Source organism: Panthera pardus, unplaced genomic scaffold (genome assembly GCF_024362965.1).
Source record: "Panthera pardus isolate Hobbes unplaced genomic scaffold, ASM2436296v1 HiC_scaffold_18, whole genome shotgun sequence".
Classification (NCBI taxonomy): Eukaryota; Metazoa; Chordata; class Mammalia; order Carnivora; family Felidae; genus Panthera; species Panthera pardus.
In genome coordinates, this window is record NW_026526743.1 from 1,907,831 (window position 1) to 1,924,265 (window position 16,435).

A 16,435-nucleotide genomic window follows, 5' to 3' on the forward strand; every position below is an offset into this window, starting at 1 on the left:
AAAACAAGATCCAGGCTGTGTTCCAGGGACTGTGCCCAGTTTTCAGTACTCATTAATTCACTGTATCTTTCCAACCCCCAAGGTATGGCACTATGGATCCACAATCCCTTATCCAAAACCCTTGGGCCAGAGGTACTTCAGGATTCAGAGAGTTGGAATTCAGGAATTTCAGAAAAGTGAGACAGTGTCTACGTTTTATACTGTGTAATTCACCCCATGGACAGGTCTGGGCACCTCCCATAATCAAGCCTATTATATTAGTGTTCTGCAGGGAAATGTAGGATTTTGACATTAACGGAAATAAATTAAGACTATAACTAGCCCCCTGTCCTCCTAGATCTTGTCTCTAAATGTTTTCCTCCTTCTTGGGGGGTGGGGGGAGGGGTGATGCAAAGCTCTCGGAATTTTTTGGACCTCAGAAGGTTAGGGATGATGAGTTGTACTACTCACACTACGGATAAGGAAAACGAAGCTCAGGTTAGGTGACCTGCCAGAACCACACAGGAAAGCTCAAGAAGGACCAAAGCCCGGGTCTTTCTGTGGACAGTCTGTGCTCCTGACACAGGGCTGGGTCTCTCTGCGGCTCCTCCAACAGTGCTCCCTGAGGACCACGGATCCTGAAGGAGGGCTCTGAACCTTGGAGAGGCCAAGCTGTATCCGATTCCCATGGGACTGGCGCTGGTGATTCCCCATGGGTTCCCCAGATTGCCTCTCTGTGCTCCTGCACCCTGCTCTGCGCCCTGGGAGACCGACCACCCTGCACTACATTACCCAAGCTCCTTTGCCCATGACTTCCGGATGGGATCAGCCAATGGGAGGCAGCAGCGGAGGCGGGGGGGGCGGGAGGAGAGAGAGAGGTCGGGGTGTTTCTTCCCCGCTCTCTCGCTGCTGGGCTCCCTCTGTTTTCTGGAAATTGTCATATCCTTCTAAGGTGATACATCTGTCTGTGTGGTCACTCCTCTGCCCACACTCCTCCTTGACTTCCATCCCCCTTCAGAAAGAAGCTCGACATCTTCATAACCCGCCCACCTCAGCACACCATCTGACGACACTAGCCATCCCCAGACACGCTCCTAGCCACCTCAGAACTTTTGCCCCGTGTTATTGCCTCTGCCTGGGACACTCTTGTATGACTCCCACTGACTCTTACCCCTTAGGTCCCTTTTTCCAGGAAGCCTTCCAGGCCACCCCCAGGATGGATTGTTCCCCTTAGTGTATCTCCTTATAGCTCCCCTGTATTTTTCTGGCTTGGTATGTCTCCCGATGGTGATTAATTTATTTGTATAGATCTGTTGAATGCCAGTCTTCCTTGTAAGACTATGAGCTCCCAGAAGGCAGAGCTGGGTCTATCTCGTTGCCCACTATATCCTCTGGGCCCAGCACTGTATCTGGCACATAGTAGGTACTCAAGAAATGCATATACAGGTGTGACTGTTTTCATATAGGTTGTATTTTCATTCAGAAACGGTAAAGCCATGAGATAAGGAGATGGCTGTCATTGAAAAGATAGTTAGGGGCACCTGGGTGGCTCAGTCGGTTGAGCGTCCAACTTCGGCTCGGGTGATGATCTCCTGGTTTGTGAGTTCGAGCCCCACGTCGGGCTCTGTGCTGACTGCTCAGAGCCCGGAACCTGCTTTGGATTCTCTGTCTCTCTTTCTCTCTGCCCCACCCCCGCTTGTACTCTGTCTCTCAAAAATGAAAAGCATTAAAAATTTTTTTTGAAAGAAAGAAAGAAAAGATAGTTTGTTACATTCCATATTCTATCAAGAGGATGGGACATGTCACACCATGGGGTGCCATATGACGAAACACCAGCATTGGTCAGGAGGCAGAGGGAAGAGCAGGGGAAACCGTGGGCAAGAGCTTTTATTGTGGTTTCTGCGGGAAGGAATGGGTGAGGCAGGGTAAGCAGTTTTATGATTGGTTAGGTTGAATAATTTCAGCAGATTCTGGGGTGTGGGGGCTGTCCCTTCTTGTCCGGGACCTGGCCCTAGGGTGAACAGAGCAGGTGGGTGGTGCCAGAGTGTGAGGGCCTGATAAAGGACATAGGTGGGGGTGTGGGCTCTGGGCTGGTCGGTTTGCATTTAAGGAACATGCTCCAAGGCCGGCACTGCTTACTTTCTCTAGAAATTTCCTAACCCCGGCGGGGCAGCCCCTCAAGAGTCAGCAAGGCCCCAGACATCAGAGCGGCAGAATACGGAAAACAGGGGCACCTCAGTGGCGCAGTCGGTTAGGCATCTGCCTCTTGATTTCAGCTCAGGTCATGGTCTCACGGTAGTGGGATCGAGCCCCACGTCGGGCTCGGCACCTACAGCGAAGAGCCTGCTTGGGGTTCTCTCTCTCTCTCTCTCTCTCTCTGCCCCTTCTCCATCTCTTGAAATAAATAAACATTAAAAAAGAATACGGAAAATAAAAGACAGTTGTTACGATAACACACATAGAACGCAGACAAATATCTATGCACGTCAATAGTGGAACTGAATCTGAAATTCCTCGCATTGGCTCACTAGGCAACCTGCCAGTTCAGGAAGCAGATGCATCTGTCCCATGTACGGTGAAGAACAGAGTTGGACTTATGGCCTGGGTTCAAGTCCCGATTCCTCCGCTTCCCAGAGCATGGGCCTGGGCAAGTCACTGACCTCCTGTGTCTCAGGTTGCTTACTTATAAAATGGGGGTAGTGGTAACTTAGTTCCCCAAGGGTGGGGAGGAGTGTACCCATGCAGACCTGTAAACGACTTAGCACAGCGGCTAAGAGGGAGAAAGCTGTTGAGCGTTGGCCACTGGGATCCTGGGTCTGGTGACTGTTGTGTTTCGCACGGACAAAGAACGCATTAGCCTGGTTTTACATCTCAGACTCCTGAACTAAATGTGTCCCCAGCTTCCTCAGAAGACAATCTGGTCTCTGGGTAATGACAAGCAGCTGCTTTGGAAGCCGAACAGAGTAGCGAATACACCGAGGTAATACCCCTCGGGAGACAGTACCTGACTCGCGCCCCCAGCATCAACGGGACACATGACAGAGAGAGTGTCCAAGGCTTCAGAGCTGCGCAGACAGACCTGGGTTCAAATCCTGACTCTGCCACCGACTAGCTGTGTGCCTTCAGGGAGGTGACTTCACCTCTCTGGGCCTCGGTCTCCTCATCGGTAAAGTGGGGCTAATATGACCCATGCCACAGTTTCTTTGCAGCAGAGAGAATACAGACCCACAGGCTCTGGGGGCGCCTGGGTGGCTCAGTCGGTTAAGCGTCCGACTTCAGCTCAGGTCACGATCTCGCGGTCTGTGAGTTCGAGCCCCGTGTCAGGCTCTGGGCTGATGGCTCAGAGCCTGGAGCCTGCTTCGGATTCTGTGTCTCCCTCTCTCTCTCTGCCCCTCCCCCGTTCATGCTCTGTCTGTCTCTGTCTCAAAAATAAATAAATGTTTAAAAAAATTAAAAAAAAAAAAACAACACAGGCTCTGGGGGTGCCTGGCGGCGGGGTGGCGGGGGGGGGGCTCAGTCGGTTAAATGTCCGACTTCAGCTCAGGTCACGATCTCATGGTTCGTCCGTTTGAGCCCTGTGTGGGGCTCTGTGCTGACAGCTCAGAGCCTGGAGCCTGCTTTGGATTCTGTGTCTCCCTCTCTCTCTCCTCTCTCTCTGCCCCTCCCCACCCCCTCTCTCTCTCTCTCAAAAAAAAAAAAAAAAAAAAAGAATAAAGTTTTTTAATTAAAAAAAAAGAAAAAGAAAAAAGAAATCTCCTGAAAAAGGAACCCTCTAGGGACAGAAATCAGATCCGTGGTTGGGAGTAGGCAGAAGGGGGATGCCACGGAAGACACTAAGGAACTTTCTGGGGGGTGATTGAGTCTTCCATATCTTTTCTTTTTTTTTTTTAATGTTTCTTTATTCTTGAGAGAGTCGCAGAAGCAGGTAACACCCGTACCTGATTCTGGGGGGTCAGGAGACTACAACGGTAACACCTTCACTTCGGGGATGATGGTTCTTGAAAGACAAGGTCACAGAAGAAAACGTGGATGTTTTCATTTGGAATTTGCCTCATCCGAGGCTGGGGAATTACCCGCCACACCGCCGGGGTCTAGATTTGTTCCTTGCGCCTGTGGTAACAAATTACCACAAACCGGACAGCTCAGAAGAGCAGCAGTTTATTCCCTCGTGGTCCTGGGGACCAGAAGTGCAACACCAAGGTGTCGGCGAGGCTGAGCTCCCTGTGAAGCCTCTAGGAGAGGATCCTTCCTTCCTTCTTCCAGCTTCTGGTGGCTCCTGGCGTTTTCTGGGGCGCCTGGGTGGCTCAGCTGGTTAAGCGACGGACTCTCGGTTTCGGCTCATGTCATGAGCTCACTGTTCATGAGTTCGAGCCCTGCATTGGGCTCTGTAGGGAGCGCGGAGCCTGCTGGGGATTCTCTCTCCCTCTCTCCCTCTCTCTCTGTCCCTCCCCTGCTCACATTCTCTCTCTCAAAATAAATAAACTTAAAAAAAAAAAGAAAAAGGATACTCCTGATGCCCCACCCAGATAATCTAGGGTAATCTCATCTCAAAATCCTTCATTACATCTGCAAAGATCCTTTTCCAAATAAAGTAACAATTTCAAATTCCAGGGATTTGGACTGGAAATCTGTCGGTAGCCACTATTCAAACTATTACAAGATCTCTGCAACTCCCACCCCTCTTTTAAGGGTCCCTCTATGTTGCTCAAATGGGAGAAACCCTAATGTCCAACGTGGCTCTTTGCAGGTGCTGTGTGGTATTTCCAAGTTCCTCTCCTGTTTCTGCCCAGCCCCACCAACCATCACCTCTGTCAGAGTCACTTGGAGAGATTTTTTTAAATGTTTATTCATTTATTTTTGAGAGAGAGAGAGGGAGATTGTGAGTGGGGGAGGGGCAGAGAGGGAAGGAGAGCATCCGAGGCAGGCTCCACGCTGACAGCAGAGGGCCTGATGAGGGGCTCAAACTCACGAACCCTGAGATCATGACCTGAACTGAAGTTGGACGCTTACGTGATTAAGCCAGCCAGGCGCCCCAGGGAGATTATTTTTTTTAACACAGTACCCCGCTCCCCACCCTGAGATATTCTGATCCAAAAGGGTGAGCTCGGGAAATTGAGTGATTTCTAAAACTCTCCCCAGTGATTCTAATGTGCAAACCAGATTTGCGAATCACTGCCTTAGAGAAACGTGCCGGGTGAATGGATGAATGAATGAATGAATGAATGATTTTTCAAAAGTACAGCTATTCTAACTGCTGGCTTTGCTTCTACACTTGCCAAACAAGCTCCAGATTCTGGGTTGAAGAGGGGAGAGCCAGGGGTGGCCCGATATGTGGCTGGTTCTGGTGGTCAGAACAGGGATCACAAGGCTGCTTCCTGCCTTGTTTGTTGAGCACCTACTACGTCTTGTCAATTAACCCATTGATTAAAAACTGTAGGTAATTAACATCCTGTTCACCCCAGACAGGGATCTGATTTCTGGGCATTTGAGACGCAGGACAAGTCTAGTGACTGTGCCAAGGTTACAAATGTCACCTGGGGCGGCCGGGGCGGTGGGGGAGGAAGTCTTCACGGATTGCCCACCAACCTTGTTCCCCATCCCCAACCTGCCACAGGCAACTGAGAAAATAAAGGAGCCGTTAAAGGTACAGGGGGTGGAACGTAAGGAACCTGAGTGTTTCAAGGCTCTGTCACTTACTAGCTGTGTGGCTTTCTTTGGCCTCATCTTTTCTCATCAGAAAAATGGGAATAAATACTTTAAGAGGGGTTCTAAGGAGGAAAAGAAAAAAAATGCATAGGGACAGAGACAACGTAGGTGTCCAAAGTGAGTAATTATCCGTATTATCATGTTCCCTGTTTTCGGGCATACCGAGGAAGGGGGGAGTTGTCACAAAAAAAGAAAATCAAGATTGATCTGCATACACAGATACGGAAAGGCTTCAAGACAGGCTATGAAGTGAAAAAAGCAAAATTCATAGTTAATAGATCTGGTGCAATCCTCTCGTTCATTCACTCAACAAACATTTTGAGCGCCTGGGGTGCCTGGGAGGCTCAGTCGGTTGAGTGTCCGACTTCGGCTCAGGTCATGATCTCGTGGACCATGAGTTGGAGCCCCGCCCCCCCCCGTTGGGCTCTGTGCTGACGGCTCAGAGCCTGGAGCCTGCTTCGGATTCTGTGTCTCCCTCTCTCTTATTCCCTGCCCACCTCCTCGCTGTGCTCTGTCTCTCTCTCTCTCTGTCTCTCTCTGACTCAAAAATAAATAAACGTTTAAAAAAATTTTTTTAAATATTTTGAGCACCTGTCAGTACTGTCCCAGGTTCTGAGAATTTAACAGCGAACAAACTAGAAAAATAGCCCACCCCTCACGGGGCATGTATTCTAATAGTGTGAGGCAACAAATAAATAAGAAAATACTAGGAAGTTGTAAGTACTATGACAAAAATAATTCAGAATGATGTGGAAAATCCACCCTCCCCCAGGGGGAAATTCTAAAATTACACATGTAAGCTTTATTTATTTATTTATTTATTTATTATATTTTATTATATTTTATATTTTATATTTTATTGTATTTTATTTATTATTATTTATTTATAATAATTATATATATATATTTTTGAAAAGTACAGAGGTATTTCACTGTAGTTACTTTGGGGCAGGGGGAGGCCGGAGGCTGGCAGAGGGAGACTTGTTTTTCATTTTATACCTTTCTCTAACTTCATTTTCTCTCTCTTTTTTTTTTTTTTAGTTTGTTTTAGAGAGACAGAGAGAGGGAGAACAATCGGGGGAGGAACAGAGAGAGAGGGAGAGAGAGAGCGAGAGAGAATCCCAAGCAGTCTCTGCACTGGGCTCGAACCCAGATCAGGACCTGAGCCAAAATCAAGAGTCAGACACTCAACCGACTGAGCCACCCAGGCGCCCCAGGGTTGGCAATTTTTGCAAGAGCCTTGACCGCTTGCGGTTTTCATTTCTAAGATAACGTTCCCCTCCCTCCTCCTCCCTCCCCCCCCTCCCCCCCCACCCCCGCCCTCAAGCTTTTTACCAATTACAGAAACCAAATGTCTCATCTGCGAGAGGTCATTCCGCTCGCAAGTCTTGACTTTTCCGACTTGGATTCTTAAACCAGTATTTCTCAAACGGGGGGGGGCCTCGGGATTCTTAGTTTCGGGTGGCTTTTCAGGGAGGCTGATTGGGGAATCGGGCCTAGAGAAAGGAGATGAAGCCTAGAAAAGGCTCTGCCCCGCCCCCGCCGCCCCAGCCCTCCCCTCCCCTCCGTGGGCACATTCGCGCTGCGGAGCGCGTCTCCTCGTTGCCGGGGAGACCGCTCGCGAGGCTCCAAACCTCGCACCAGGGAGGGGCGGGGCGGTGGGAGGCTGGGCGGGGCCTGAGCGCGCCCGCCGGGAAGGAGCTGGTGTGAGCGAGAAAATCCGGCAAAGCCCAACGGCCTGGCTCTGCAAAGGCGAAAACAACCCGAACGAGCCAATGCTTGTGCACAGGCCTCGCGGAGATCTTCACCAACCCCCGCCCGCCGAGCATCTCCCTTCCCTTCCCTCTCTCTCTACACATCTGCCTGGTTCCTTCAAGAATTAAATAAAATCCCACGTCGTGAGTTAAATACAATCACACGTATTCATGGGGCGCTTGGGTGGCTCAGATCGGTTAGGCAGCCGACGCTTGATTTCGGCTCTGATCGTGATCTCACGGTTTGTGGGTTCCAGCCCCACATTGGGTTCTGTGCTCACAGCTCCCAGCCTTCTTCGGATCCTGTGTCTCCTGCTCTCTCCCCTTCCCCACTTGTTCCGCCCCCCTTCGCTCTCTCTCAAAAAAAAAATGTTAAAAAAATTTTTTTTAATTACATGTGTTCATTTTTACACTTTGTATTTATGTCATTATTTCACAGGTTTTTTTTTTTAACTATTGCTGAAATTTTTCTTTTTAAACAGATTGTATATTTCATTATAATTGGTTTCCTTTGTAATCCAGTGAATGTAATTCCTTTTTTTTTTTTTTTTAATGTTTATTTATTTTGGGGAGAGAGACAGAATGCGAGCGGGGGAGGGGTAGAGAGAGAGGGAGACACAGAATCGGAAGCAGGCTCCAGGCTCTGAGCTGTCAGGACGGAGCCGGATGCGGGGCTCAGTCTCACCAACCGCAAGATCATGACCTGAGCGGAAGTGGCACCTTAACCAACTGAGTCACCCAGGAGTCCCAGTGGACGCAATTCTATGCACTGAAAAACTTTATCTTGAAATGCGACCGGTAGCACTTAGGAAGGGTTGGGCGCCTGGGTGTCTCAGTCGGTTGAGCTACTACTGACCAGCTCAGGTCATGATCTCTCAGTCTGTGAGTTCAAGCCCTGAGTCGGGCCCTGTGCTGACAGCTCAGAGCCTGGAGCCTGCTTTGGGTTCTGTGCCTCCCTCTCTCTCTGCCCCTCTCCCGCTCATGCTGTGTCTCAGAAATAAACATTAAAAAACATTTCTTTTCAAAGAAAGGGTTAAGGATTCCTGAGATGAAGGACCTTGGAGAGGGTAGAGGCCACCCTATATTTGGCAGGTGTAGGGGAGTGTAGAATGACCTTGAGCAGAGGGAAATTGCCAAGAGAAGGTGGGCCCATAACATTCTGGGCATTGGGAGCAGCAAGTGCAAAGGCCCTGAGGCTGGTGTCTCTGATGAACAGCGAAGAGGCAGGTGTGTCTGGAGGTGATGGAGCCGGCGAGGAGGAGAGAAGGAAAGCGGAGGAGGTGTGCTAGGGCTTTGTGGACGGTGGTGAGGACTTCGATTTTACTGAGTAAACTGGAGGATTTTTGAAAGAATAGAGACGGCGCTGACTTAAGTTGTTAAAAGATCCCTCCAGCTGCCGGGTTGGGGAGGATTGCAGGCGGTGAGAGGGAAGCAAGGAGCTGTTTGCAAGGGTCCGGTGACCTTGTAGCTCTGAGAATTCATTCTGGGCCCATTCAGCAGGGTGCCTGCTTCCAAGGAAACTCTCCACGCAAGTTAAATGTTACTATTACCAATGCCACCGTGATGCGTACTCGTGCTCGGGTACCTGCCTCAGAGTTCTCTGAGTGGGGCCCCCTGTGTGGGGCACATCCTGGGCCCCCACAGTCCAGGGATCCCGACCTACTATGTCCGTCTGAGTCTGAGGACCTTTGGGTTAATTTAACTTAGTGAACATTTTTTTTTTTTTAACATTTCTGACAGCTAAAAATCCAAGCAATAATTCAAGCAAGAAGATAAAGAGTAAAAAATGCAGGTCTCTGCCACCTCTGGGGATCCCCGGTCTCCCTTCCCAGAAACAGTCACTGTTGGTAGTGTTTTTTTTTTTTTTAATGTTTATTTTTGAGAGAGAGAGAGAGACAGACAGAGTGAGCAGGGGCAGGGGAGGGGCAGAGAGAGAGAGGGAGACACCGAACTGGAAGCAGGCTCCCGGCTCTGCACACGGCCAGCACAGAGCCCGACGCAGGGCTTGAACTCACCAACTGTGAGATCATGACCTGAGCCAAAGTTGGACTCCCAACCGACTGGGCCACCCAGGAGCCCCTGTCAGTGTTTGTCCCTGTGAGGAGTACATGCACACACCTAGGTCCTTCCCCCCCCCCCCCGCCCCCACACACACATCATACTGTTTCCGATTCAAAGCCAGGTCCCATCGTTTCCAGTAGTGGGACCTTGAGGCAGGGATCTTACATTCTCAGCTATAAAATCAGAGTCATCACCACTCTACCTGCATCATAGTGTTACAGCGAGGATGTCATGAGTTGATTCGTAGAAAACACCTACAACCGTACCTAGGACATAGGAAACCTGACCACCCTTCTTTCCACTAGGTACTTCTTTTTACGTGGCTGCATAGTATTTCACTGGGAGAACCAGTCAACCGGGCCAGTCCCTCCTGATGAACACTGAGGTCCATTCATTCACCCGAACATCTTTACTGAGCCCCTACTGTGTGCGGAGTCCCACGCTGGAGGCTGGCACAAGAAGGCCCTGGTACCAATTTCTGCGCCAAGACGCATGGCAGGTACCCAAAGTCCCATGGTGCAAAAGGGTAACGGACACCGCCAGTGGCCTTCAAAAGGACTGCCCCGTTAGCGCACCCACCTTCCAGGGCTTGGCTGGAACCCGCACGTTTAGAATGGCAGGTTGGGGAACTGCCGCCTTTCTGGGGAAAGGTGCTGACGTGGGCCTCGGCGGGCGATCGGCTGGGAAGCGACGGCCCCAGCGAGGCCCGCAGCGCGGCCACACCCCTGTGCGGGAGGGGAGCGAGGGCGCCCCGAAGGGAGTGGACAGCCCCCCTGTCAGTCTTCCCGAGTCGGGGAGTGTAAGATGAGAAGGGGGAAGGTGGGCCTCACCCTCGGGGAGAGAGCGAGGAGGAACTTCCTGCCCGCGCGCGCGCTCCTCGGTGCCGAGCGCACGGGCTGGGAGGCTGTAGGCGCGTCAAGGTCAGCCTGGACGGGGGTGGCTGCCTGCCTGGGGGCGGGAGACCCTCCCGGGGGGCTGGGCTGCGGCCTCCGAGCGCCTCGGCCATATTGAACAGCCACGGCTGAGTCGTCTTTGTCTGCGAAGTCCTCTCCCAAGCTGCAGGCGAGTCCCCGAGGCAGGAAGAGCCACGGGGCAGCCCGTGCGCCCCAACTCGGAGCCCGGACACCGCGTTCGCAGCTGGCCGGTGGGCTTCGAGCCTCAGGACCCATCTCACCCCCGGCCCACGTAAGCATCCCCGGGGTTGATTCCCGCCAGTCCTTGGTGGGGAGCCGGCCTTGACCAAGACTGGACTCGGTCGCGGGCAGAGAAGTTAGGAGGGGCTGGCTCCTCCTTGGCTGGAGAGGTGAGACCCTCCGGGCAGTTCGGCCGGGACCCCCCCACCCCCAAGACCCAGGCCTACTTGTAGTTTGGGGTCGTTGCCCCCACCCCAGCTTTCACCCTGGAGATCTTAAAGACCCTCGAGAAAAGCCACGTGGGGGGCTGGTTCCCCTGGGGCTTCCTCCCATCCCCCGACTGCCTGATCCTGTGGAGCGTCCCAGATGTCTGCAAAGACGTGGACCTGGATGTCCTCGTGGAAGCCTTGAAACCCGTGGGGACCTTTAAGAAGATTGGCAAGGTGTTCCGCAGGGAGGAGGACTCCACGGTGGGGATGCTGCAGATCGGCGAGGACGTGGACTATTTGCTCATCCCCCGGGAGGTCAGGCTGGCCGGGGGCGTGTGGAGGGTCATCTCCAAGCCGGCCACCAAGGAAGCCGAATTTCGGGAGCGGCTGACCCAGTTTCTGGAGGAAGAAGGCCGCACGCTGGAGGACGTGGCCCGCATCATCGAGAAGAGCACCCCACACCCGCCCCAGCCCCCCAAAAAGCCCAAGGAGCCCCGAGTGAGGAGGAGAGTCCCGCAAATGGTGACCCCTCCCCCGCGGCTGGTCGTGGGCACCTATGACAGCAGCAACGCCAGCGACAGTGAGTTCAGTGACTTCGAGACCTCCAGACGCAAGGGCGACAAGGGTCACAACGGCCCGGGGCGCGGCAGGAGGGTGCGCAAGATGCCTGTCAGTTACCTGGGCAGCAAATTTCTGGGGAGCGACCTGGAAAGCGGGGATGACGAGGAACTGGTGGAGGCCTTCCTGCAGCGAGGGGAGAAGAAGCCCAGCGCGCCACCTGCCCGCCGCCGCGTGAACCTGCCGGTGCCCATGTTTGAGGACAACCCCAGGCCGCAGCTGTCCAAGGCGGACAGGTGGCGAGAGTACGTCAGCCAGGTGTCCTGGGGGAAGCTGAAGCGGAGGGTGAAGGGCTGGGCGCCAAGGTCCAGCCCCGAGGTGGGCGAGGCCCGGCAGGCCTCTCCCAGGGTGGAGAGGGACGGGGCATGGGCGCCAGGCAGGGCCAGCCTGGAGGATAATGTGGGCAACGCAGGAGGCGGCCAGGCGCCCGAGACTGCCCCAAGACGATGGAGGCCCAGAATCAACTGGGCCTCTTTCCGCCGTCGTAGGAGGGAGGAGGCAGCAGCATCCACAGTTCAGGTGGCAGAGGCTGCAGACGATCAGAGGGCAGAGGCTGCAGACGATCAGGGGGCAGAGGCTGCAGACGATCAGGGGGCGGAGGCTGCAGACGATCAGAGGGTGGAGGCTATAGCTAATCAGAGGGCAGAAGCCATACCCGTCCAGGGGGCAGAGGCTGAGGATAATCCCGGGGCAGAAGCCATAGCTGTCCAGAGGGCAGAGGTTGCAAATAATCAGAGGGAAGGGGCTGCAGATAATCAGAGGGCAGAGGCCCCAGTTGTCCAGGAAGCTGAAGCCTCAGCTGCCCGGGTGGCCACAGGGGCAACCCAGGGAGCTAGGGCCCGGAAACAGGTCAAGACAGTGAGGTTCCAGACTCCTGGACGTTTCTCATGGTTTCGCAAGCGGCGGAGAGCCTTCTGGCACACTCCTCGGTTGCCAACCCTGCCGGAGAGAGTCCCCAGGGCAGGCGAGGCCAGGAGCCTTAGGGTGTTGAGGGCAGAGGCCAGAGCAGAAGCGGAGCAGGGAGAACGAGAAGACCAGCTGTGAGGTGAGGGCAGGGGTGCCCCGGACCACACCGCCACCGGCCACGCTCTCGGCCACGCAAGGCACGGTCCTCCTCTCCCGCACTTGGATGGAGACGCTTTTCCTGCCTCCGTACTTGAAAATGGAGGTTGGGGCGCCTGGGTGGCTCAGTCGGTGGGGCATCTGACTTCGGCTCAGGTCATGATCTCGCGGTTTGTGAGTTCGAGCCCCGCGTCGGGCTCTGTGCTGACAGCTCGGAGCCTGCTTCGGATTCTGTGTCTCCCTCTCTCTCTGCCCCTCCCCTGCTTGCGCTCTGTCTCTCAATAATAAATAAACGTTAAAAAAAATTAAAAAAAAAAAGAAAGAAAGAAAATGGAGGTGAAGCAAGGGCCAGGCCATGGACCTCCCCCCTCTACCCCACATCCCTCTTTCTTGCTAAAATTCGTTCATGCATTGAGCGTTTTTAAATACAGACTCTTTCTGGACACCCAAAGAATGTAAAGAAAGAGACCCACGGGGAAGAGTTGCATCACCTATGATCTGAACTCGCTCATATGCAGCTTTAGGTGCTTGGCTTGAAGAAAAAAAGGGAGGGGGGGAAAGGCTGGGGAGAAATTCCCTCCCCTCCCCCTTCCCCCTCTCCTTTCTGCCTGCGCACTTAGCATTGACGGCCTCCTTGAACTTAAAAAATGGGCGCAAGCCAACATGCAAATAAAAATGTTTACAAAGCGGTCTTTTCCTGGCTTTGGACCTGGCCACTGAGGAATGCGCCAGGGTGATCTTGTCACTCCCTTGTGTCCCCTCCAGTCCCACCCTCTAAGATGGTGACCTGTGTTTATGTCGCTTTGCGGGCCATTCCCTCCCTTCCCCCCCCCCCCCCCGCCCCCGGCTGTGCCCCCTGGGTTCGGGCCCAGGGCCTACAATTTACACATTTCACCTGACCCTGGTTACAAGGTAGAGAAGAAGGGGACCCTGTCCACAATTCAGATTCCGGGGCCCTTCACACCAGAGCTGCGGATTCGCTGAAGGTGGCTGTGCGGCCCAGGAATCTGTTTCCATTAAGCCCCACCAACATCCCCAGGGGCAGACTGGCCACAGGCCACATCGGAAACACTTTGCAGGGCGCCTGGGTGGCTCAGTCCGTCGAGCGTCCTTGACTTCAGCTCCGGTCATGATCACTATGGTTCGTGGGTTCGAGCCTCACGTCGGGCTCTGTGCTGACAGCTCGGAGCCCGGAGCCTGCTTCGGATTCTGTGTCTCCCTCGCTCTCCGCCACTCCCCTGCTCGCGCTCTGCCTCTCAAAAATGAAGAAACGTTAAAAAAAACTCTTTGCAATAGAAACAGTCCAAAAAGCAGGATTGCGACGTAGCATGTAGTGGGCTGTGACTGGCGCTTATAATCAGGGAGAGATTGGGTTGCTAAGGCCCCGTGGGCACTGGCGGGCATCTCTCTGTGTCCCCCAACCCCAGCTCCACCAGGGAAAACCAGCAAACGGCCACACCCCAGCCTAGCTGAAGGCCGGAGGAAAGGGAGGTCGTGGAGCAGGGAGGCCTGAAGGCCAGCCCTGTCCTGTGCCTGCACTCCTGGCCTGAACTTCTCAGTTTTGTTTTGTTTTGGAACTAAAGAATGACATGCTGTCACCTGGTCCCTCCCCGGAAGTAGTCGCTGCTAAGAGGCCCTTTGCACCTGTGGGGTTTGGAAGAAAGACAAGGTGTGGACCCCACCGGGAGGGATGGACTTGGCTGCAGGCGAGGGAATAACCAGGCTGGACCCGGCCATTCCTGGAGTGCCCACCCTTCCGGCATCCAGGTGGTGGTGGCCTGGGGTCTGTGACTGCTGCCCGTGTCTGGGAGAACAGGAGCCATGTGACCACGGGGGGCCTAGCTGGCTCGGGTTGCCGGAAGGTGACAGAAGGTGGGAGCAGAGATTGCCAGAGACACCAGGAGAGGTTCAGGGGTCTGGGGCAAAGCCAAACACCCGCCGATTCTCGGTTTGTCGCTCGCACCCCAGCGTTACAGGCACGAGCACACATCAAGGCCCTGAAAGCAGAGGTCCCTGGGGTTACCTGAAATTCTACCAGGGTTTTTACACTATTTTTTTTAAGCTTATGTATTTTGAGAAAGCACGCACAAAGGGGAGGGGCAGAGGGAGGGAGGCAGAGAATCCCAAGCAGGCTCCACGACGTCAGGGCTAAGCCCAACACGAGGCTCAAACTCACAAACCGTGAGATCACGACCTGAGCCGGAATCAAGATTCCCACGCTTGACCCTCGGAGCCACCCAGGTGCCCCAATACTATTTATAATCCAAGGGGATTTCATTTACGGCTTGAAGGGCCCAGTCCCCAAATGCAACCCACCTGATGCCTCCAGGGCTGTGGTTTCACACATACCAGGATTTTCCTGGAGAGAAGCCCCAGAAAACTAGAATGTCGTCTCCAGACCAGGCTTTGTCTGGATGTGCCCAGCCACCCCTAGACGTCCCCAGAGGGAAAAATAATGGAACACCTCCACCCTGCAACACGGTGGTGTGATATGACAGGAGAAACCTGTCATGGGGGGACATTCGGGGGGACAGAGTAAGGAGGGATTTGGAGCCTGGGTCACCCCTAGCATCAACCTTTACAAGCTGTGCAAACTCGGCTGGTTACTTAACCTCTTTGTGCCCCTACTTATTCATCTGAAAGGGGGATCTTTATAGATACGGAGCTTTCCTCCCAGGGCTGGTGAAGGACTGAAGGAGATGTAATGTGTTGGAATTCAAATCCGCCCCCAACGGACATCATCTGTCCTATTCCTGTTATACATCACAGGCGGTCAGTTCCTCACGAGACATCTCAGCCCTGATTGGGGCACCGGGGACGGTGCTTTCCCCATCCTGGCTGGTGTGGAATGACCCGGGAGCTTTCAAACACCCCCCGCCCGGCCCGCACGCTCAGAGACGCTCACCGAACTGGCGCAGGTGTGGCTGGGGCATCCAGAGCCCTAAGGCTTCCAGATGATTCCACTGTGCACCCGGGACTGCGAACGGATCCCCCCAGGGCTCCGGGAGATAATCAGACCCCACAGCAGACCCGTCTCAAGCTGGGCGTGCATCAGAATCATCTGGAAGGCCTTCTAAGACACAGACTGCAGGATCCCAACCCCAAGTCATTCCTTCCGTCTGGGGTGGGCTCAAGGATATGCATCTCCAGCTCCAGCGGAGGCTGATGCTGCTGATCTCGGGACCTCCCTTGACGGGCCGCTGCCCGACGTTCAAAGGCCACGTGGAGCTTTGGTCCTTTAAGGTCCTGGGCCAGTGGCCGCAGCCTCCGGCGCCCTCCGGGGGAGCCCGCGCCGCGCGCCTTTCACCAGCGGTCCTGGGGCGCCCCCTGGCGGGAGGCGCGGGAGCCGCAGGTCGTGCGGGCGCTCTCCCCTCTCGCGAGCGGTGGGACGTGGGCAGGGGGCGGCGCCGGCCGGCCCTGGAGCCCTCGACCTCCCCTCCGGAAGACGTGGGAGCCCACCCCGTTCCCAGCAGTGCCGGGACCCGAGCTGGCCGACGGGGCGGACGGGTCCGGCCCGAGCGTGCGGGCCGAGGTGGGGTCGGGGACGGGGTAAAGGGACACCGCGGCCACGTGGGCTGGAACGGTTCCGCGGTTCCGCGAGGGAGCCCCGGAGGAGGACGAATCCGGCTTCGAGCTCACTTTCCTCGTCTGGGAAATGGCAGTGAAAACCTGCCTTCCTCCAATTCCCCCGCGCCTAGTCTGTGCGCAGAATCCAATAAGGACGCACACGACGGCCCGAATCTGTCCCCCACCAACTGACCCCGCGGGGACACAAACAGCGCGGGAGGCCGGCCCCGGTGGGGTCCGTGATCCCACGTGAGCGGCCCCTGGGCTCGCGCCTCCCGAAGGAGCCTCCCTCGGGCGCCCGCCCGCCCCAGCCCTCACCTCTTCGGGTTTTGTCTCAAAGGTCGCC

The 16,435-nt window shown here is 54.5% G+C and overlaps 2 protein-coding genes across 5 annotated transcripts in view; both read left to right on the top strand.

Moving 5' to 3' along the window:
• Nucleotides 1–16,435, top strand: part of PNMA8C (PNMA family member 8C) — a 32,965-nt gene that overhangs the window by 4,235 nt on the left and 12,295 nt on the right. Inside the window, exon 2 of one of the 3 annotated variants that reach the window (XM_053905513.1) lies at nucleotides 9,806–10,040. The exons of 1 other annotated variant lie outside the window; for it this stretch is intronic. The gene's annotated coding sequence lies outside the window, so the exon portion shown is untranslated. Of the gene's footprint in view, nucleotides 1–6,726; nucleotides 6,747–9,805; nucleotides 10,041–16,435 lie in introns of those variants that run through there. One more of the 3 variants, XM_053905514.1, reaches the window with a different exon arrangement.
• On the top strand, nucleotides 10,404–13,211 carry CCDC8 (coiled-coil domain containing 8). Of its 2 annotated transcripts, XM_053905512.1 has the most exons (2): nucleotides 10,404–11,979; nucleotides 12,028–13,211. In XM_053905512.1, exons 1-2 carry the CDS (start codon nucleotides 11,110–11,112, stop codon nucleotides 12,502–12,504), a joined length of 1,347 nt encoding a protein of 448 aa, XP_053761487.1. In that variant the 5' UTR covers nucleotides 10,404–11,109; the 3' UTR covers nucleotides 12,505–13,211. The 2 variants fall into 2 exon arrangements, with proteins under 2 accessions (XP_053761487.1, XP_019281467.2); XM_019425922.2 differs by having other exon boundaries at nucleotides 10,408–13,211.

What these genes read in the sequence shown, in the direction of transcription:
- CCDC8 (XM_019425922.2), top strand. Translation starts at nt 11,110, where the DNA reads ATGCTGCAGATCGGCGAGGACGTGGACTATTTGCTCATCCCCCGGGAG.